This window comes from Lampetra planeri, chromosome 3, assembly GCF_965212315.1.
Source record: "Lampetra planeri chromosome 3, kcLamPlan1.2.h2, whole genome shotgun sequence".
In the NCBI taxonomy this organism is placed as follows: Eukaryota; Metazoa; Chordata; class Hyperoartia; order Petromyzontiformes; family Petromyzontidae; genus Lampetra; species Lampetra planeri.
Window position 1 is genome coordinate 27823912 of NC_136109.1, and position 24239 is coordinate 27848150.

Here is a 24239-nt window from a genome sequence, read left to right on the forward strand (position 1 = left end):
TCTCATCCAGCAGTGGATTGACAAAATGTCTGTGCAAATAAGAAATTGTGGTAAACGTACGTGGCTGAGATGTACGGCATTTAAAGCGACAGTGTGTCTGTCTTGTCTGTGACATATACTTGTTGGAAGATTAACAACAAAATGCAGACGAGACTCAACTTGGGCAATCGAACCATGACCAGCGAAAAGGATAACCTCTTGCTGCCATCATTAACTGCGGATGTTAAACTGAGGATGACGACTGTCACTTTACAGCAGTCTTCGCAAACCTGAGTTCGATTCCGGCGAATTATAATTGAACAGAGCCCCCTTTGCCTCCCTTTACGTGGCAAATAGCAACCCCAATGACTGACAGACACGGCATGGGCAGGCTTTCATCCAGTCGTGGACTGACCAAGGGGCTGTGTAAGACTATCACTTTTATTGTACTGTGGTTAGTAGCTAAAGAGAGAAAGAAGGAAGCGATGGCGAGCCGTGGGTGGGTCGTGGGGATCTTCTGACATTGATGATTTTCGGAGGGCAACTACGTTTGAGAGGTTAACTATAAGACATTTGCTGTATAGCAGTAATACAGGCATGAGTGAGAATGGCATGTAGGCAAGTAACCATTATTAGATTACATCATATTCTTGTGCTGGCGATAAACGATTCGAATGTGTTGTGTGTGAGAGAATGAATTCTTAACGCCTTATTAAAAATATTAACATATCCGGTTGAGTGAGAATAAAATGTACCGTACACGTGAGTAAAATAAATCCACCAGCTTCGAGACAATCCAAAAATTAGCAAAATTAATTAGTTTGATATTAATAGCCTCCCGAAATCGTGATACAGTAATCCAATCTATGGAAGTGTGATGGTTGGAGGTGAATGCGTGAAGTAGTACCGTTTCGTAAGAACCGAGACGAGATCATTCAAACAAGGCACATTCCACGTTCCTAAATAAAACCATCTCCATAATAACAATGTCACGAGTTGGTTTCCAATCCGTCTCTACATACTTACATTGTACACACACACACGAGGCTGAACCATGTCAATACCGTGCTATTTTTTAAAAGTCCAGTCTTTATGCACAAACCGTACAACTGAACAAGTGCATTGCTAATGTCGGGGGTTAATTAAAAAATAAATACTGTACAAGTTGTAGCATACTGTCTATCGCATACTCTGTAAACGTTTCGACTGTCTTAATCCATATACAGGGTGTTTCAAAAAAGATGTACCCGATTTGAAATCGCTATATCTCTGCAACCACGAACCGCCCATGAATGAAACTCTTACCACTTGAAATGGCGGGGCATAGAGTTTCAAATGATTACCGATAGCTGCCTCTACCAGCGCACAAACAGCCCCTAGCCTCAGTCATTCGCAAGACGCGCTGCCTCAACGTTGGATGGGTCGCACGGGACCCCAAGGCTTGGCGCTACACTCTTGGCCCCCAAGATCACCCCCCAGACATCACACCCTGCGACTTTTTCTTGTGGGGATACACGTCAAAGACCGTCGTGTTTTTGTGCCACCATTAGCGACTAATCTGGATGACCTCAAAAACAGAATCACGGCAGCGGTGACTTCAGTGGAAGAAGCCACTTTGAGAGGCGTTTGGGACGAATTCCAACTATCGTCTCGATGTTGTCCGTACAGCAGGTGGAGGGCACATAGAGCATTTATAAAATGGTTAGTAAAACTTTATAACTCATTAAACCGTTTGTAACCTTTTTTTGCAATTGTAACATGTTGCCATCGTGAAATATACTGCTTTGAAATTGGGTCCATATCTTTGAAACACCCTGTATATAGCGACTCATACATTCTTAATCTCGCGAGGCACAACATTCCATCACATTACACGTTTTAAAAAACTGGTCAGCAACTTGCAGGTCGCCACACTCGCCACAAAACCATCGATTTTTTAATCGAATCTACGTGGGGAGGGGGGGGGGGATCTCCTATACCGCCCTACTGCACGGTCAGCTGTATAAACACGGATGTTGAGTTTACGTGGCAGTGAAGCAGTGTCTGCGGTCTTCGGTGATCCACGTACATTGAGCCCTATGTACTGCGGCGTCTCTGTCTGTTTCCATGAACAATGCAATCTAATAATGCTGGATGGTGCGTGAATTATTCAAAACTGTCGGCAAAACTTTTCACCAGCAAGATATGAGCCATCATTTGTACACTACTGTATACAATACATACATTATCCGGAATATATATATAATGTACACGTAATTAGCAACAGCGTTAAACAATAGCCTCATGGGTTTAATCCCCAGCCACAATTGGCATCAGTGGCGTGTGATATCTGGTGGCGAGGTATGGTAAAACAACCCAATAACTAACACGGACTTCATAAATCCAACAGTGGCTGGAAAAAGGGCTCTCTCTACATGTTTACTTTCACTTTCCTATAAATCATGAAGCCAATAGAACAATTTTTAGACGCTGATTGAAACATTCTATCTTGTCTTATGTCGCCACGAAGCGCCTCGGATACATCACAACCATCAAACGCTATTCTTTCCCCGGGGACTGATTAATACATCATCATGCACGTTCACATGCAAAGGGCACGGCCAAGATATTTGACGCCCCATTGTATTTCCGTACCAAAACCGACTGGTTTCTAATAGCAGTGGCTGCAACGCGTTCACTGCTTTTCAATTAAAACATTCCTCTGACATGCGTTCATGTTTTTTAAAAACAGTTCCGAGGTTCTAGAGGGTAAAATACAATATAAAAAGTGCGTTTTTTTACAACTTAAACGACAAATACATTCCACTGCTCGCACTGTACATTGCTTACGCTCATATTAATTTTAGTTGAAATGTTTACACGCTAAATTTACCCCACGGGGTAGTATAAAAAAACAAGGTCCACCCGTTCACGTGTAAGTCTGTCCCGGTTAAAGGTTAACTTGACAAGCACAGCATCAGCATTGATGAGCAGCACACATTTTAAAAACCACTCACCATTCTTGATTAACAATATATACTATACAGTAGGCTAATGACCCGTCCTCATAAACAACCTTCAAATATATAAAAACGATTTGTAAATAAACGTTCCGTGCAAAGGACCTTCTTCAAATGGAAGTGATTGCTTAAATTCAATTCGTGAATGTGCACCAGCCACACGTTGTGCAGCAGCGACCCACGCCAGCAGCTGATTGTACGTGTACATCCACGAAAGCAATGTCTTGTTTGTTGTAACAGATGCCATGAATTGGATGTCACCAAGACCCTTGTATCTTACCCGCCACTAACTGGACATCCGTGAAAAAAAGCTTTATAGCTCATCGGATTCCACCAGTACGTTTTAATTCTTCTGATCTGGGCCACGTCGTTTTAAACGTGTTTCATCGCAACCTCGCAGCACAACAAAAGTTGAACGACGCATCTTCAAAACAACACTCGAAAGTTAAACATTAACCAACTTCAGCCAAAACGAGGATAAAAAAAAACCCAAAACAGCTGTGCCACTCCGCGACATGCAAACCAACCACACTTGAAGAAAGCAAGCGGCTGTCAACACGCAACCGAAAGACACACACACGTGTTTCTTGTGTTAATATTAACCAGCAAAATCAAGTGGCCGGACGCATGCATACACGGCCTCGCGCATCAGCAGCTGACCTGCCGGCTACCCGCCGTGCCGCTGGACACGACGGGCTGCGGCGTTGCCCGCTCGCGACCACAACGCTCCGTGCTCTCCTCCGCTCGGAGGCTCCTCTTCAGGTGGCCCAGTTGGTATTTCAGCTTCTCGTTCGCGGCCCTCAGGGCCACGAGGGTCGGCGTGTCCGGCGCGCTGCCCTCCGCGAGCCTCAGCTGACGGACGGCGGCGATAAGCAATCGAATCTCGGAGTCCTGGCTCTCGATCCGTGCGCCAATTCCTCTCGCTGCAGCCATCTTTTTGTTGCGGGTGGAGGAGCGGGGGGTGTGGGGAGGACGACCCCACATGGAAACACAAGGGGGCATTGCACGTCATTGTTAATATCACAAAGCAGGCCAAGCAACATTCGTTTTGTTCAGCGTTTCAGAAAGCATTTTTTTAAACACGTGAACACACACACGTGTACACGCGCGACGCATACAAGCTGCATTGCAGTTACATCGGAGGCGCTAAATGGGCAGTTGCATGCCCGAATTTTTTTTTCACAGCCATTTGTTGTGACCGCGACTGCTCATGTGACGTTGTACAGAATTCGTAATTATGGATGTATCGTACGCTTCACTTCATATACGTTAACCAGTATGTAAAAAAACTAATGAATGTGTGTTCAATCAGTTTTGTTTTCCCAAACAGGTGACTGCTTTACAGTGATAATACTGTAATGTGCCCCCCTCCGAAATGTGGCGCATGTTTGCGGCACTGAAGTAAAAAAACTGTTTAAACTAAATATTTTTATACTCTTTGGTTCTTTCGGTAAAGTCACGGAGGTATAAAATAAAATATTTTTCTTTTACCAAGTAAAGCCCACCGAGCTCTGTAGCTTTTTTTTTCAGAAGCGACCTGGCCACAAATAGCTCGACGAAGTGGCTTATCATGCGCAAAGGTATAGCAGACAAATACTCTCTAAACGCACGTCGATTCTAAATGTCGACGGAAAAAACCGGATGACCCGGAAAAACATCGACGCGACCACGGAGATAGAGACCGCAAACTCCAAATACACAACAGGCGTCAGGGTCGAACTCACGAACCTCCTGCACGTCGGGCGAGGTAGTTAACATCTCGCCACCGTGGCACCAAGTACAGGGCAACAGAGCACGTGGTCAGCTCGGCGGGCGGAGGAATTAACTCAACTTATTCGAATAAAAATTGCCCTATTGGGTGTTTTTATCCGTACAAGTAGAGAGATTTCCCATTTTCCAATACGGAATCGTGGCCCGACTAGGCACCACTGCAGTCGTGTGACTAACACGTTGCTTTGCAATTCGGTAAGCATGCGGATTAGTGGTGAATGATTCTAATTGCCCGATGAATGGATAGAATAGGCGTTACCTTGTATTGAAACAAAATATAAAAACATGAAGGGTTTTCTTTCCTACCCTGCTCATAATGTATTTTTTTAACAGGATATGTACGTTTAATATCCGTCCCATCGATTCTATCCCAATAAGCAGAAACAAAAAACAAAATGTCACATTCAACAGAAAAAAATATACCAAACTATGCACGCATTGCGTTTTCCAGTGGTGCCCCAAGTACAAAACACTCCCCCCCCCCCAAACCCCACGGTCTTGCAGCAGGAATATAACCCTTAAACCCTCGATTCAAAAAAGTACGGCGAATGTTGCAAGGCAGTGTCATCGGTAAAATTGCCCCCCCCCCCCCTATAACAGTATATTTATGGTTTTGGATCACGGCCCACGTTACGTATTCCCAAAATACAGTACGAAAAACTACCCTGGTTTCTGATATTTTACATGCCATAAAACAAAACTAATTAAAATCCCTAAATGTAAAATATTCTTTGAATTCCCAGTAGAGGATTAAAAATACCAACGTCTGCTCGATTGAGAGTAAACTTTTAACGTTTCGGCCAACGAGCCTACCTTAGGTATTACAAATAGCATTTTAATTAGAGATGCGGCTGAAATGTCGTACATTACTCTCAAAGAAGTAAGTCATGTGTTAGGATATAATTATTTGCTAAGATGTCCGTGTATTAGTTCTACAACCCCATGTTTTAATTAGTGTATAGGGTATTGATCACAACTTGCATTATTTCCTCTGAAACAATGCATTCCTTCACATCTTCAGCCTATTTGGCCACGAAACAGCCGCTGTGGTATAGCAGGAATAGCAAAGCATCCTTAAAAACGCGGAGCTCATGCTTTTCGTTCAATGGATGCGCTGCATTATCCATCTTCAAGCAAGCATGCCTCAAAGTACAATAGGCCATTAACACATGGGTACCGATTGAAGACCCACTTGTATACGTAATTCTCCAACAGTGGGCATGTATTCTATAATTGTTGGCCAGTCTACGAGACAGTAGCTCTCCTCTGAATGATTTACACACACCATTATTTATATATTTTTGTGTAACGTGTTTGATGCGCACATGTTTAAATCACAGCGCCAATTGATGCGTAGCGGTGGAATATTAGACCGGCACTCAGCCGCGCCAATTGCCTCCAGTCGGATTGAGCCAGAACTGGCTCCCACCTCGCTTACACACACACATTACCACAGGCAGGCTGGAATTAATGTCTCATAGAAGGTCTGATAGGACGCCAAACGCAAAACTCCACGGATCACCCCTCCCCCCGCCAGTGTGGGGGCATTTTCCGGAGCTCCGTCCCGGGTGAATTAAACCCCGATAACGGTTACAAGTTTTGTTACTCTATCAGATTTAGATAATTATTAAACAAGTCTCGTCTCAAGATGTGAACTTGTATAATGGCGAAAATGTCGCACGTTAAATTCCCAGCCACTCACATCTATTGCACGTGTTGAATATTTTCAGTTTAAAATGTCACAACGCGATGGCTCCTTTGCATTGTTTTACACAACAGCTGAACGTATTCTCTGACAAAGTCTACTTTCAAACCTTCAGAGGAAAACCCCTTAAAAAGTTGCCCCGTAAGTTTTCGCGGTTGTGCCGTTTAGTCCTCCCGATGCGTTTTCGAGTTATATCGCGTCGCTTGGAATTATGCCCGACGTTTCGTTCCATGTGGTTGCAGTTACTTCACGAACTGAATTTCCAGGCACTGAAGCTCCTACTGGAGACCGCCGAGACCTTAAACGTTAACCGCGATTGCAATTAAGCAATATGGAGCTATTTGAATAACGGTTACAATTAAGATAAAGTAAAACGTTTGGTATACAAATAGCGTTAAACAAAAGCTGTTTTTTTTAAAATAGGCGTTAGAACGAGTAAAGTAGCTCCATTAAATGTATGTAGTCTACATTGCTAACACTTACGCAGGCCACAATAGGCCGGTGAAACAGCCGCGGCTTCTCAGACCCCAAAAATGATTTTGAACGCCAATTAATCTCAACATCAATACGGGATGATCCGGGTTTCTTGGCTAACGGGTGCAGTACCACTTCCGATCAGCAGGGCAATTTAATTACGGGGTACGGCTAATAAGGAGACAGTATTTAACAGTGGCAAAATAAATTTGGCGATAGTGCTATTTACAGTCTCTTTCACACACACGTGCATTGTGGGATTTGTTTTGCTAGCAAGAAGAAATTGCTTTTAAACAAAGGTGGGTGGAGTGGGGGCAGCGATGAAGTCACCTGACCCGTGCTCCAAAGTTAACTTCACCAGGTCGGTTGGGTTAGAACGGGTCGAAGTTGTCAATTACCTGCCCTGGCCAAACATGTCGATGATAATTATGTGTATCGAAACCTTCCTTCGCCCAAATCCAGTTATGCTCTTGTTATCCATGTAGTCGTCATTATTGCGTCGATGCATATAATTAATACTCCGTTGCTGCTGTCGTGTGGGATGACCACTGAACTAAACTTCTTCGTCTCCAACCGAAATCTTCAAACAGGGAATTCAGCTTCAGCAGCACCACCACTTTCACTCCAGGAAAGAAATTGTGAAACACGGAAAGCCCTTTCCTTCACAGCGTCAACATGCAGAGGTCCAAATAAACGCATGGACGCCTCTTAATATACAGTAAAGTGTTTGAATGCGTTCACCGTTGCACTCCACCGAGCTGCACAGCCAATAGTTGCTTTATAGTGTGCTACAGTAAAGTGTAATCTACACATAGCTGCCGATTAATACAATCCCTTTTTTAAATAAGTGCTTAAAATAAAAAAAATCCATTGAGTTACTTGTGTACACCATATTCCCAAAATAACCTTTTTACTACTGCAGTTTGAGAATGTGCTGTATATAGCAGCTCTCCGATGTATTTTCAGTTTGTAGCGCGTTGTTTCCGCACCATCCCCGATGCTTTGCTCCCACGTGCAAGGGAGCTTCTTCATCCTGAACATGCGGTATAACCCAAAAACACAACGGAAAACCGTGCAACCCTTTCACATGGACAAATGTATCATTGCCCAGCTGAGCCAAACATAACCGGGATTGTTTTTGGGTTATCCGAATTAAAAACAATGCACACTTTCAAAGCAATAGAGCATTTGGACAAGCCAAACGCAGGGAAGAAAATTAACCCCCCCCCCCCACGTCGCATCAATTGAGTTTTGACGGTATTCTAACCAGCACTATGGGTAGTTAGCTACCGACTTTATTGGTTGTGTTGTCAGTAATCTCACATGCTATGCTCTATAACAGGTTCAACATTACTGAACATTTAATGCTGACTAATGAAAAAAAGTCAATCTTTAATCCACTTAACCATTAGGGGGAAAACGAATCTTGCAAAGCTCAATTCGCAACTGCCAGTTGACGTTTCCCCCCATATTTTAAATGCGTACATTGTCTTCTAGCCGTCTCGCCATCTGATGTTTTGCATGCCACTGTACATCACAAGAATTAAGGTGGATTGTCTTCAATGTTGCCGACAGCATAGTGTCATAACTCAAGCAGTGTGGGTGTACTGTCAAATCCGTGTCGACCTCTCCACTCAAGCTATTCACGAAGTTTTCTTTACAAAATTGGTAAAAAAAAAAAAATTAAAGCATGTGCAGCAAAACAATAACGAGTTCTGCAAACACTTTAAGATGAACGACTAAATGCAAGAGACCCAATATCTTCATTTGGGTCAAATCTGCTGGGCGAAATAAACTGATGCAGCCATCAATCACATGGTAAAATAAATGCATTGTGTTCATCAAGTCACAGTTCAATTTCTTTTCCAAGCATTTTTTTTTACAGAAACACGAGTGACAAAGCAGATCTTCGGCATCCTCCTGGCCCAGCACTTTTAACCTGTTGCCTTGTGGTAACTGTGTCAAAACAAAACTCGCTGAACGTTACATCAACGCAATTTTTTTGTTGCGCTAACCATACTTGCCTTATGTACAAATCAGAAAGGGTCAGCATTTTTAAAACTTTACAATCTCTTCCAGTATACAACAGCAGCACACCTACACAATAAACTTACCGTATTTTAATTGGGATTGGTGGTTAACTGTATTTACACCATTATGAACACAGAATCTATCACATACTACTTGTGATATTTTTTTTCATTTACAAAAACAGTAACGAATTGAAATAATTATGCCACAGAAGTTCTAGTTTCTGCACAAAAACAAGCATTGAGAGCCTCGAAAACAGACGCTGTCTCGACAAATTCAAAAACACTATTTTTTTCCATAATAGGTATTTAGGTTATATCGCGTAAATGTGTCGTTAAAACCCGCCACCACCCGACATAGCCAACTAGTAAGGGTTGTCACGTAAACAGAACATGCCGTGTCGGGCAGTGGCGGGTTTTAACGACACATTTATATATTTACGCGATCCAACCCAAAAACCTCTATTATGGATATTGGTCGCGAAAGCCTACGTGTTAAACTATTCTTTTCACTTGCGTTTTCCCTACAAGTCTATCAATGTAAATGTTTAAAGGAAAAATGTACTTTGAACAAATGTTCTCGAACTCATGTCAGTTGACCATTTCGCTTGTGACGCGCGCAGTAATATCGTAACATTTAAAAAAGAATATTAACAAGCTAGTTGAATTCTATAACAGAATCAAACTCTGTTATAATAGTACACAGCAACCAAGCTTATGTCAAATGGATAGGCATTTCTTTTATGCTAATCATTACAACAGCAGGGGCACATCCAAATATACAATGCTGTAGAATTTGCATTTCAATACCTGGGAGCAGGCATGAACGGCCTTTTTGGTAACGATGGACTTGCACCGAAAGGGGGACCTGGTCTTTTTATGCCACCATCAAATGGAATTCTAGGATTAGCAAGTAGTGCCCTAGGCCTAAAATCCCTGCTGCCTTGGAACTGTTGTCCAACTAATGGCCTTGGTTGTGGAGGAAAATCCACTGATGATGGCGAAACGTGATTGGCCAATAATTTGTTTTGAAAGCCACCGTCTTTGGGGTACGGCTTGCTGTGATCTTCCTGTGGCGTGGCTACTTGTGGCTTGTCTGCACCACTGCTACAAGCATTATTCCCCAAAGCGTCACCGCACTTCTTGCCTGGGTCAGGCTGGTTCTGAGGTTGCTCTTTTTTCTCTTCTTTACTAATGCCCGAGTCAATCTCGGCCTGCGACTGGTTGGCACCAATTTCCTGCGTTGGAGTTTTGTGTTTGTTACTCTGAACGTTCTGGTCGCTATTGCTACTGGAGCTCGGAGTTTTAACTTTACCTTCATTCTTTTCCAGTCCATCCTTGGGGGGCTCCTCTTTCTGTGCCTTCTTTACAGTGGTGTGCACTTTTTCTCGAACGAAAGAATACTTTGACCTACTGTGGTGTGAGGACAGCTTTTGTGTGTGGGAAAAATGTAACTTCGAGTGCGGCACAGAGTGGGACGGCAATTGTGGAGTAGGGTGGCTGTGTGCTCGTTGCTTAATACTGGCTGCTTTCAAGGATTGTGCTTGCGCTGAGACTGATGTGGGCAAGTTAGGTGTAAAATGTGGCCGTTTAGGGCTAGGCGTAGGCAACAGGTGAGGTGCAACTACGTACCCTGGAGGAAGCGAAGGATGTTGGACAGGAGACTGTGATGAAACTGTACGGAATGGAGGCGTTTGAACCGAACGCGATGTAGGCGTGTGTACGGGCATTGGCTGTTGTAAGATGAGATGGGGGTGAGATGCTAGAATCGGTTGTGTGGGAGAGAGTGGGACTTGATGGGCTGGAGGCACCAACAATGGACGCAGATGGGGTAGGTGAGGCATTAATGTGGGATGCGTTGACAAAATCTGATGTGGAGAAACTGCCATTGGATGGGATACAGGTTTAGCAAGGGAAAATGGTCCGAGTTCAAATGCAGCTGGGTTAGGAGGAAGGAGAGGGTTAGTGTGGCTTAAATGAGACACCATATAGTGGTGAATCTCCGATGCCAAATTTGAATGAAATGGAAGCTGAGATGTTGGCGACTGAACTGGCGGCCTATTCGAATAACCAAAATGGCTATATGGAGATGTAGTTACTATGTCTTTCATTGCCATTTGTGACTGGTTTTGATTCGTGCTGGCAGAAGCTTCATATCCCCAACTGTTGTGCACATCAGAAGACGTCCCAACATTGCTTGCAGCTTTAGCTCCTGCTACAGTGTGAAACTGAAAGTCGTCAGTGTTGCCCACAGGTGCCCCCAATTTCCTGGAGTACCCAGTGTCATTTGCATTTTCATTGTCATCTTCATTGCTACAGGAGTTACTCAAAACTAGAAGATTTGAGGACATTTTTCTTGCAGCTGTTCTCGTGGCAGGTTGTCGCTCTTCCTCGGCACTATAAAAGCTTTGTAGCGATTCTTGACTGGATTGAAACGCTGTGTGATTTGATAAAGGATAGCCAGTCATCGCGTACTGAGGAAAAGTACTGTAGGAAGCATCCCCAGTTTGACTGAAGGCTGTGTGGTCCGAGGGTTCATCTTGAGTGGGCGTTCCACTGCCCCTTTCATTCGCAAACAAGTTATCTTCATCTTGTTTCTCTGTTCTACCAATCCCCATCAGTGTAGGGATGTGCGCTGGTATTTCCGGAGTTGCTGAATATTTGGGTATCGTTCGGTTTTGAGCAAGGGAAGGAATAGGAAAAGGTCTATCCGATGCAATGGAGGGAATGGGAGTTTCTTTTATAGCGGTAAGTGACGGAATAGAGGAAGTCGACTTGTTAGAAGCCATGCTCGCACGTCTGACACGCGGCTTCTCAAAAGTCGGCGTGGAGACCGGGGGGGAGGTGCCTTCGAAGGCCGTCCTCGATGATGGAGCAGACTCGTCCGCGTTGTATGGATTTTCATCTGCCGCTCTTACAGGACTGCCCAAACTAAAAGGCAAAAAAGTCGGGTTGTCCTTCAACATACTGTGGATCCGACTCTCCAGGCTGCTTGAGGACGATGACTCGGGCACAGTGTTTGTCTCCAAAGTATCAGTTGACTGCTTCTCAGCCATGGGACTGAAGCATTGATGTCGTGTGAACTCATCGCCGCAACTATCTGTAGAAGAGCGAACGCTCTTGCTGGACGGAGATTTTATTTTTTGCGATTTAACAGAGTGGCTGGAACTAACCCCACCAACAGCTGACATGCTTGGGGAGAGTGTCTCAGAGTCCGACCCTTCAAAACTATCTGCAGGTGGTGAAGCAGATGCAGAGTCTTGAACATCTGCGTTGGCTTCTTCTTCCTGGAGCAAGCTGGAAAAGGCTGACAAAGCACAGCAATCATTTAGCATAGCATCGTTTTGTAATATTATGCAACTAACAAATCATGCATATTCAAAGTTACCAATAATGGCATTTAATTATTTTTACATTCATAGTGTGTCCTCAAAATAACGAGATAATTCAGGTATGATGGTGGTGACCGAGTATATCCATCCATATGTTAAAACGCCATGATTAAGGTGAAGACCAAATTTGGACCATTAACCCGCTTTTAACGTTATACATACATATTGCTTTACATTTGATAAAATATAGAATAGATTACATATATATACATAACGGTCAAAAGGACCACGAAAAACATCACAAGCCAATTCTAAATCCAAGGCTACAGTAGCTAACTTACAGTGCAGTGCTGAATTGTAAGGCAAACGGAACACTACCATCGCTGTGGCTATGGGTGGGTTGGCGCTTCAAGAAAAACTGGGGATTTGCAGCATATCTAGACTAAACTACGACTGCCTAGAATGTGACGTTTCTTCGCAGCATGGAGATAGAACGGACAACAGCCCAATGGGCTTGCAACGCTGTTACATTTCTGAGCTTCATAACGAATATATATTTTTTTCAAATTTTAAGAGCTCCTCTCAAAAGTTTAACACGTAGGCTCAAAAGCCCAAAATAACACGCGGGACACGGCATATCCAGCCACGTTATTCCGAGGACAAACTATACATTTTACTAAAGGAAGGTTAAATGAAGCAATTGTAAGCACGTTTGTGTGTTAGATATACAGTAACTCGTTTACAGAACATAATGAACAAAACTTAATTTTGTACGATGTATATAGTATATACTAAACTGGATTACCAGTGAAAGATCCTATAACGCCACTGAGTTTACGGAGGTCCAAATCGGGCAGGCTGGGTATGGTGGAGGTCTTGTTGGCATGCAGTTGTCTGTTTCCCAGTTTCATGGCACGGGCAGAGCTGGTTGACTGTACTGTAACTGTGGCCAAAAGTGATTTCTTTGAGGAAGTATCAGTCGCTGCAACAGATTTGACAGCAACATTGTAAACACATGTTAATCCCTAAAAATGACATTTGCAGAGCTGAGAATACGGTGTTTATATTAATATAAAACGTATCTTTCTGAAAAAAATTATACCAAGTGATTCACAGGAGGCCAAGTATCGGTGCTGTCGAAAATATTCCAACATTGCAAAAATTACCCAAATCTAAAATGATAAGAAATAAGAGTATATTCCCAGACGAAAAATCATCCCAAATATCATCTCGCACTGGGGATGGTGGAGGCAACGGTTGGTGGATCATTTAGTTATAACATTTTTAACGCCAAAGAGCAGTAGGTGGACAGATAGTAGCAGAGAAAGTCAGTTTGTGAGCCAATCTATGCAGGCACTGGAGCTCATGTCCTTCCCTCAGAGATACAAAATGCGTAGAAAAATGAAATTGGATTAATGTCCAAATAAAGGACGTTACTGAAAGACTTGACACTTGGTGAGAATCTTTAGAAAAACAATATATTATTGCAGCCCTTTGCTGATTCAGTCACAGGCAGATGAACTGTAGTACTCCACCAGGTGGTCAGTGCAGGGAGGAATATAACCGCTTCTGATATTACATTTCACTGATGATAGCCGTGGCCAGGAACCAAACTCAGGTAAGCAGATTCATCACAAAGAGTGCTAACCACCATACCCCCAATCAATATTACAATCATTATAATGATCAACTGGTTCGTTATTCTTGCTATATCGCCTGACCTACCTGCCGATGTCACGGTATCGTCCGCGTCATCATCTGGCAGATCAATATCTTCCAGGGGTGGGCTGAATGGAGACCCCTCGGGACCAGCCATTGGTGAATCGGACCCCGCCGGTGAGTGAATGCCCGCTGGAGGAGACATCATGGGCGACAGGCCTGGCAGTTTTGCTACGAGTTCCTCGAGCTGCCTCTTCAGGTGAACCACGCGGTTCCCAAAGTTAGTGTATGCCTGCGGATAAACAATTCAGAGCAGCTTACTAACAAACGTGATACTGTGGGGTCATTATGCCTACTGTCCACTTTTTAAAAGTATTAACATGTCGATAAATATTTTCTCTGTAAATTCAGATCTGAGTTCTCTCTTGGGTGGGAAGGTGGAGGAAAAAGGACTTTGTTTTCACGTTTGAAAATATCAATGTTGGACAATCCCCTTTAGCATGCTCGATAATTTGCATATGCAAATAAACTGAAAATGTAAACACAGCTATTTTGGCAAGCCAAGAGTTTTATATTTAAGACTATGAATTGTGGTTTGGAATTACAAGCACATAATTTGTACAATCCAATTTCTACTTGAGACGGGTACAACATGTAAATTGATTTCATAATGGATTAAACAATGGTGTTCTACCAACTTTCAGTTAGTCAAATTACGTTTTAAGGTTATAATAAATATTAAGACGATGTAGAGCACACAATTAAACTAAATCGCACAGAATCATTGGTGCACACAAATTAATGTTAGTCATCTGATAAAAAATAATAAAAGAGGGCTTTGTGATCAAAATTCCATTCCAGCAAAGTATGCAAAGCATGACCCAACAAAAATGTAACTCAATGTACATCTTCCAGGTTAATTTTTAGCAATTTTTCATTGAAAACAAATTAACACACAAGGCATGAAAATGTTTAAGACATCAAGTTTCAGACAACCGACTGAAGCATATTATATTCATACCTGTCAACCCCTTATCATTGCCTACCTTATTACAGGCCAATTCAGACCTTAGTGGTCACCCCGTGCACCTTGTAAATCTCAACGTTGATCCGACAAAGTCCCATCAATAGAATTTTTTTTTCTTTGCCAGTATTGAAACGGCTGTACACCATATGGACCTGAAAACTATATTTCCCTATACAAGAATACGAGTAAACCGTATGGGTTGACAGGTATGTATATTTCTGTTTATTAAATAAGCTAAATGATCCCACTTGCACAATTGTCTTTTAATTATACAGATAGAGTGAACATTAAAATGTTCCCAAATTTAAAACAGCATTTGATTTATTAACGAAGTAGATTTTCTTCTCAGAAAGTGGTAGACTTAAATTTCGATTTAAAGCTTTCGTGACTGCAGGGATTCATATTCTTGGTTCTTTTGGTAAAGTCACGTAGAAGGGAAATACAAATATTATTTATTATTTATTTCCCTTCAATGTGACTTTACCAAAACAACCAAGAATATGGTACACTTTAATTGGTAGTTGCTTTAAAACAAAGAACCCATTCGCATCATATGGCAATTAACATCAACAGCTATGGCCAATAATGTTGATTCGAATTCACTTTCAAACAGTTGCTCTACATATTGCTTATTGTATTGTTTTCCAGTTGAGTTCCTCCAAGATTAATTTCCTTTGGGAAAATGATTTGTTCCCTGGAGCATATGATTGCGTTGCCATTATTATCTCTAGCATACATGATAGTTAAAATTTACCAATCGAGGTTTTTTGCTAATATGATCCCATTGTTTTACGGGGACTAAAGGACAACATGGGCGGTCATCGACTTACGAACATAATTCGTTCCTGAAAGCCGTTCCGTAAGTCTAACGGTTCATAAGTTGGAACACAATAATGCACCCTATTTATAAACGCCCATATGGTCAGCGTTATGAAAAGTGTTACGGTTCAACAAAAGGGAAGCATCGTTAAACTCATTCCAACTCGCGGAGGATCGCTCCTCTTAACAAAATAGTTCCGCGGTTCAGTTTTCAAGTGTGAATTCGCGTTTTAAGTCAATATTGTTTTTTCATAGAAATCAACGTTGTTTTTTCATGGAAGCTGGTTCATAAGTACGGGTGTTCGGAAGTCATGCGTTCGTAAGTCGACGACTGCCTGTACTTAACCGCACTGCTCAGTACAGGTTGGTGATGATACCTTCGCAACCACACCTATGAAAATTACAATTCACTACCATAATGACTAGCACAACACATAATTCGGGAATCACATTACATATGTAGTATATAGTCTATATAACACATTTGGTTTATGCTAGAATGCTAAATGTATCTTGCCTAATTCTTTGAACAATGAAGCTGAAGTACAACTCACATTTACAACAATCTTGACGTCCTTGAACTGAGATTCATAAAACAGCTCAGCCTTCTCCAGAGTGTCCATGATCACAGGCAATCGTTTAATGTCCTTTTCCAGGTGGTCAACGAAGTCTTCTAGCTTTGCACTTGTCTCTTCCAGTTCGTTTGAAAACAACATTCCACCTTCTTGGTCTGCAAGCAACAATGCAAATGTGTTACAAAGCATGCACCACTCACAAATAAATATATTTTATGTGCAAGCATACCATAAATTGTAACACAATTTGCATTTCTCAAAATAATTCAAGACACTTCTGTAACTTTATTGGTGCAAATCTACCATTGTAGAAAGGATAGCTTATATTTTATTGTTACTTATATGATCCTTAAGGCTACCTAATAAAAAAAATGTCCGAGGCAATTAAATACTTTATTTCTGGGACACTTTTTTCCAGGGGTGTACTTAACTCCACGACTGGGGTACCAATTAATCCGAAATTAGTGCTACTCCACGATGTCGAAACACAGCGAGAACGATTGCGCTGAAACTCTGAACGCTCGTATGCACCATAGTGGTGCATCGTGTACAGCTCGTCGAGATGAGTCGATAGCCGCATCGCCGACCATCAACAGACTAAATATGACTGCATCACAGACATTATGCAAGAGCCAGGGTACTATGACTACTCCGGGGTACCGCCATGAGGTTCATATCCTCGTTCGTGATAGTTAAAACGATATAAACATTTTTTTTTTATTAGAGTACTTGCCTTTAATCAACTTGAAATCTTCTACGCTCAAAAATTCAACTTGCAGATTTGCAGCTTGCGTTTCTTTTGTCATCGACTCATCTTCAAACGTCTTGAAGGCAGCGAGTTGCTGAATAATCGAATGCGGCTGTGTGAAAAGAAAATAATGTGTTCACAACAACTGGCAATAACCTACACTTAGAAGATAATGAATGTGTCAGTGTAAAATGGATCATTACTTACCCTAAATTCAGCCAGAACATTTGCATTTTCTGGTGCTCTAGCTTTTTCATTAACTGTAAGATAAAGATAAAGAAAATTAATACCTGATCGTGTTTCGAAGATTTAATTTTCAATGGAATTAACAAACATGTAAGTATGTTCAACTTAATTGCACCGTGCGTAGCCAACCGCACGAATCGGACGTATGGGGGGAAGGACAACAGACTACACACAAAAAAGCATCTCTCAATAAATGAGTTTTCAATCCAATCATGTGAGAAACCAGACATCTTCAAAGAAACGAACCTAATATTTCCCGAAGCTTCACTGTGAAGTCTTTTTTAAAGATCTCCCTTTGTTCCCAGATTCCAAAAATCCTTTCGATTGGTTTTCTTACCGCAATATCCCTGAAAAACAATGCAAAACAACTCATTCAATGGGAACTAGGCAAGTAAAAAAACATTGTTTCATACAGTAATTTTTTTAAGCAAGCATTTCTTCGATAAAAAAAAAACACAAGTAGGATTATTACCTGACAAGCGAGGTGGCATCTGGGAGAACTTCAGCAAAAGCATCTCGAAACACGATTGCATCTTTCCTCTTACAATTTTGTACCACATCATTCGCCAGATAAAACAAGTTCAGTCTTTGCTCACAGGGTGCTAAACAGAAACAAAAAACACATTAATGGTTTCATGCGAAACCTTTCACCTAGACAACGTTTCTAAAAGCAAACAACATTATATACAATACTATCTTTACTACCCGGCTTCGCCTGGAACTTTGATTAATACACGCCCTACGCAGAGGGTTGGGGGGAGGGGCGTGACGTCAGCAGGCACACTGCGTAACGCTGCCGCATGCGGGTGACATCACAGATGTGACGTCACCGCTCACTTGCCGTGCAAAATATATCCATTTTTGCACCCCCCCCCCAAATACAAAAATCGAATTTTATAATTTTTTCATTGTGTACAGTCTGGAAGCTACCCACATGCCAAATTTTCAACATTTTGAAGAGACACACATTCACAAATTTCCCTTTTATATACTGTATATAGATTAACAGGTGGCACCACGTGTTGCCCGAGGCCAATACATTTCCACACCCATGCCGAAATATTTGATTAAAAAACGATCCCCATAAACGTTTCTAATAAAATAAACACGTTGACGTTAAATCTATGTTCAGTATAGCAATTCGTTAATGCAGTACCATATGCAGGACTGCAATGTTACTGTATTACACTTTGTTTACGCAAGCGAATAAAAATGTTGACTACAGCCCCTTGGTCAATCCATTTCAGGACGAAGGTGTCCCTTGCTCAATTCATAGACCAACCAATCGGCCACCGCTCCAACCCATATAAACTACAAACCGCCAAAATATAAACTTTAAATATGTATCACGTCGCTCGTCTATTTGGTTACATCGTACGTACTTTATATCCACCAAACGTCAATGATTACTGTTATTACATTGTTTTTATAGCATTATTTTGGCGATTCGAAAACATATGGTTAATCTAAATTGTCCTATGGTTGTTATTGACTTGCGCCACATTGGGATTTTTTCACACAGCGTTTTAATACGTTTTTTTATATTTGCTGGTTTATCCCAGGATGTTTCTGTTACGCGTCGTCGCTTTAAGATGTTGTGTTCATGTTTTGTTTGTTGCGGTTGCACCCGACTTAAGAGCCGCATGGCTCACAGGGCTATACCTAATACATTAACTTGAAACTTGAACTTGAAATAGACAGTTGTGCATTTTTGTTAATAAACACATGCGCTTGGATTATTGGAATTAACTGCCAATAAATGTATGGTACAAAAACACTACCCAGCAAGGCTTCGATGTACAGTACATAATTAACTATCGTCATCGCACCGTGTAAATTCCAAATCCCAGATCGAGAGATATAGAGGCATTGTGCAAATTTTTGTTTAAAAAAACTAGTAACTTCGCAACATCGTTAGTCACGTCGCAACATAGCCTAACTGATAATGCAACACATGCATGAAAATATCCACAAATTAGAAAGCTTAAACTGTATAGATATTTTGATTAATGTTAATCATAATCATCAACAGTTTTTAAATTTCGATTTAAAGCTTTCGTGACTGCAGGGATTCATCTTCTTGGTTCTTTCGGTAAAGTCACGTAGAAGGGAAATAATAAAATAATACAAAGAAAACATAATAAAAGAAAAAAAAATTGTTTTCTATATATATAAATTGTTATATGTTTTTTATTACGTTTTATTTTATTATTTCCCTTCTACGTGACTTTACCGAAAGAACCAAGAAGAATCATCAACAGCCCCAATACTTCACTTGGCAGTACACAAGACAGGTAGCAACGCGAAAAAAAAGCACGGACAGATAGGCATGTTGAGCCAGTGACGTACTATACTTAATGAAACAAATTTAAATGAGTTACAAAATTACGTCCGGTTGCATAAAATACCAAGTACATTTTCTACAACTCACGTTTTAAAAACAAGATATAATGTATTCTAATTGACAAGCATTTGCGTTCAATTTCAAACGACACAATTTGACTCAAGGTGCTTCATACAATGGGCGATGTTTATTTATAATGTAGATGTATTGACCGTAAAACTTGTGCATAATTGAGAAGGCGCGGATTTAAAAACAATCTCAAAAGCCATTTCAAAACGGGACCAAACGAACAACGTTAAGACGCGCGTTCACAAAAACAAAAAAACCTTGACAGCTTAAGTTCCACAACAATATACAGTGGTTACATTGTTGTGTGTTACACCATCAATAACAGCAAGCGTCTGCCAACAGTGACACACGTGCGGACGCGAGAGGGAGGCCCCCACAGGGCCGCACTCTCCCCGCTCGCCAAACTCACACTTCTTGAGGAATTTGAGCCACCGCTCGACGATCTTTGCGCTCCTGCTCTTGTGGTCTATGATCCAGTGCGAGAGCCCCTGAATGCTCTCCATGGTGTTGCTGAGGCCGGACAGTTTGCGCTCCAGGCTCTCGGCAAAGCCCGGCGCCGCCGCCATCCCCCCACTATACCCGGCCGAGCGGAGCAGGCAAACCCCGAGGCTGTGGCCGCTAGCCTAGGCCGCACTAGACCCAGCGCCGCGCAGCATTTAGCTTGCTCCTACCCCCCTTCCGCACTCTCTGGATCAATGCAACGTTTGCAAAAGGAAATTATTAAACTTTTCGAAGCAACTGCGTTCGGAATGTTTGTCTTAAGAGAGAAATGAGATGGACGTAAATGCGCCACTAACGAGTTGCACGGCAAGCCGAGCGCCTCACGCGGACACCATTTTAATTCGCGTTGAGGCCCTGGGCAAAACCATCGCCTACCGAGGGCAATTGCAGGTGTGTTGGTATAATCCATCGATATATTTTAACAACTTTACAAGGAACTAAAGCGCGCTAATTTATATAAATAACGTGTAAATATTGTAAATATCAAAAACAATTAACTCGCTCGTGGCCAGGTGTTTAAATTAGTGATATAATGATTATGACGTCTGTTAAACACCCCCCCTTCTTCTCTATGTGTGTTGGAACAGGCCATGTTGGCTTCTCGCGGGGGGTTTTAATCCGCCTACCAGAGAGGGAAGAATCTTCTGGAAGACAATGCAATTGTATTGCCGTTATAGTAATAGATGTTTACCCTTTCAACTGGTACAAAAACTGTTCAAGTTTCAAGTTAATTTATTAGGTATAGCCCTGTGAGCCATTCCGCTCTTGAATCGGGTGCAACCGCAACAAACAAAAACCTGAACAAGAAAACATCTTAAAGTGACTATGTGCAAACAGAAAATCCAAGAAAAGACAGCAAAATATTGCAGAAAAAGCACTGTACACCAACAGTGTGTGCAAAAATCCCAGTGGGATGCAAGTCAAACAACAACAATCACAAGACAACTTAGATTAAGGCCATCAGTCTAACTCTGTACTACAACAAAACAACATGGCCAAACCAAAAAACGGACACCTTTATACAAAAGATCATGTTTGCAATAATCACATAACAAGCAGTCAAAATGCAAACAAAAAGAAACAACTCTGATAATGATATGCACTATCCTTGAAGTTGATTGGTCCACACCCGAGACAGCTTTTCTTAGAGCCTCGTCTCCTTTTGGCGTCATCTGGTCCATATCATTATCAGAGTTGTTTCTTTTTGTTTGCATTTTGACTGCTTGTGTTGTGGTTATTGCAAACATGATCCCTTGTATAAAGGTGTCAGTTTTTGTACCAGTTGAAAGGGTAAAAACCTATTATTATATTTTGCCACTGGTAAAGGAGGTTTCATAGTGTATTGCCGTTCTCGTATGCCAGTCCTGTAATTGTGTTTGTTTAATGTGCTTTGTGTATCCTAATCTTATGTCACTGTGTACGGTTGTTCTTACATGTGTACAGTGTTGTCCTTGCCTTTTTGTGTCTTGACGATTTCAGCTATGAAATTGCACACTACAATTTAAGACATTTGAAATAAAATACTCCACCAACTGTAACTGTGTGTTTTCGCTTAAGTGATTATTCTCCTAAATATACCATCATCAGCTATGAGCTATCCACTGCTGAATGAAGGAATCCCATGATCGTCATTCCTCGATGTCACAATTCTTCTGCACACGATTAGCACGATTGGAATGGTCTCAACTCTTTCGTCTCTTGCCACTTAACATTAAAACTATGATTATTTACTGCAGTACTATGGTAATCAAATGTGTAAACGACGAGCGAAACCCATCATAAGAAAAATAATACGGTCGCGATGGTTCACAGCAAGGAAGCGTAAGAGATGGCGAGATAATTCACACAATTAGGAGGCCACTCCTGGACAAGAACTACTAAAGGAAGGAATGGAGACAGTGGGAGGGAGGCATTTGTCCAGCACTGGGAAATTACCATCTGACAACAAAGATGATGTATTGTGCTGTAGTTAGCGCCTCGCTCTCTGCGAGTGTACGGGACGTATACGGCTGTGTAAAGTCGGCATTGTGGTTTTTTTACAGCAAGTGTGCCGAGCTCTTGGCACAGTGGTAGAATAATGAGTGTTGTAGGACTGACAACAGATGGCCACGTGAATCCTCCAGAGTGCAGGCTGCTGTCTGCCTTGTGGGCCCTTAGTCTGGCCATATTGCATTAAGCGTGCCATTCACTGTGTTGAATGAAAGAAAAAAGTCCTGTTCTAAGTTAACACCTTGAACCCATGCAGTAATTCACAGCCCTTTGTCAAGCCACTGCTGGATGCAGGCCTCCCCCTCGCCATGTCAATCGTGGTGGTTTGAACACACTTTGCCATGATGTTCAGTATGGTTTGGTGAAAAGGCGGGGAGCCCAGGACCGGTCCAGATATCACTTTTTACTGATGTTAACTTGACCACCCACTGCAGTGTTTGCATTATGCCCTTAGATATTAATCCACATTTGACTGAGAATTGCGATTACATTAAATCAATGTATACCGTCGTCATAAACATTCAAGTTAAGTTTCTTATACCTTTATATGTATTTTCTTTTACATATATTTTAAGGACCATTGTATCACACCACCGAGGTAATAAAAATGTAAATTGGGCAATACTCGATTACAAACCTCCATTCATTCTGTATTACGATATTACGTCTGACAACAGACGTCTTTGCCAATTCTTAGGTCAGTGACATGCGTGCTCCTAAGGAAAGCTGACACCGGCACCACATGGCTATGTCAGGTGCTATAATTGTTGAGTAGCCTGGCAGGTAATTCAACTACATCTTCTACGACCCTCATGTGCATCCTTGGCCTGAAAGGTCATGGGAGAGAGTTACTCGGAAGGTTCTCTGCTGTGAATGTTTTCATGACAATATTATGGGGTTTTTTTGTTTCGTGGACAATGTTACATTCACATTTGTGAATTTGGTGAGGATCGTTTATAAACGTCAAAAAACACAGTACAGTAATAAAGTCACGTACGTACTTTATTATCCAATGTTACGTATACTTGTATGTGGTGTACGCACAATATTAAATTACATATTTTCACCCACAACGTAATGTATATATGAACTCACAATACAATGCGGATTAAAAAATCATCTCAAGATGCTGAACAAATAAGGGGAAGACGCAAAAATATAGGGGTTTTTTTGCTGGGAAGGAAAACGTTCTTAAATGCTGAAGGAGAAACGACGTGATGGAATGAGAGCAAAGAGTATTTGTCAATAGAGAATGAAATACTCAGCATATGTGCTGGATGTCCTTCAATGTCACGGTCAAAGCTGAAATTTCGAATATTTATTTTCTGACCAGGACTGGCGAGCTTAAACGTTATTTTTCTTTCTTCCCAGCAACAGAACGAATTATCAAGTACTAACAAACCCAAAAAAAAACCTGTGTTATGGATAGATTAGACAAAAACTCCATAAAAAAAAACTTGAAAAAAAAATCTTAATTTAAATAACTTTCAAATAGTGCACGTTAAATGTTAACAAAATTGGTCCGTTACATTTAACTAAAACACATTTCGTCAGTGTTTATACTCTTCTGATAATATTGTAAAATACGATTTTGCTAAAAAAACAATGTTGCCCAATATGTCCATAAGTGTGCCCCTGGGTGGCATGTGTTTGACCATGTGTCCCATCTCCATCCGTTTTCCCCAGGGAGACCTTTCCTTAGTGTTTTTGTTCATTTTTTTCCCTCTCCTCCATCCACCCCCCTTATCTTTGCTTTGTTTTCGTTTGGAGGGAACCCACAACCGTCCAATCATTACAATGTCACTCCCTGCTGTTGAAAATGTTTCTTGTTGCCAGAAGCGGGTGCAAATCCTCTGGATTTAGTTTTAGTCTAACTAGCATTTTCTGTACACAACAGAATGCAAGGGAATATTTTTTCCCACTTCAAATATACATCATTTATGGAAGAAAACAACCGTAGATATAACATTCTG

At 41.6% G+C, this 24239-nt stretch overlaps 1 protein-coding gene across 7 annotated transcripts in view; it reads right to left on the minus strand.

Annotated features, from left to right (window-relative positions):
• TARS1 (threonyl-tRNA synthetase 1) overlaps positions 1-20625 on the minus strand; it is a 34399-nt gene extending 13774 nt beyond the window's left edge. Inside the window, exons 1-10 of one of the 7 annotated variants that reach the window (XM_078592544.1) lie at positions 20186-20625; positions 17836-17965; positions 17610-17710; positions 17325-17377; positions 17103-17229; positions 16349-16524; positions 14015-14240; positions 13095-13271; positions 10273-12264; positions 3639-3911 (exon numbers count right to left, since the gene is read on the minus strand). In XM_078592544.1, coding sequence (XP_078448670.1) covers positions 3646-3911; positions 10273-12264; positions 13095-13271; positions 14015-14240; positions 16349-16524; positions 17103-17229; positions 17325-17377; positions 17610-17710; positions 17836-17965; positions 20186-20342 — 3405 coding nt within the window. In that variant the 5' untranslated portion in view covers positions 20343-20625 and the 3' untranslated portion in view covers positions 3639-3645. Of the gene's footprint in view, positions 1-3638; positions 3912-7833; positions 7961-9650; positions 12265-13094; positions 13272-14014; positions 14241-16348; positions 16525-17102; positions 17230-17324; positions 17378-17609; positions 17711-17835; positions 17966-20185 lie in introns of those variants that run through there. The other 6 variants (XM_078592545.1, XM_078592541.1, XM_078592542.1 and 3 more) reach the window with 6 other exon arrangements.
• Between the last annotated feature and the right edge of the window lie 3614 nt (positions 20626-24239).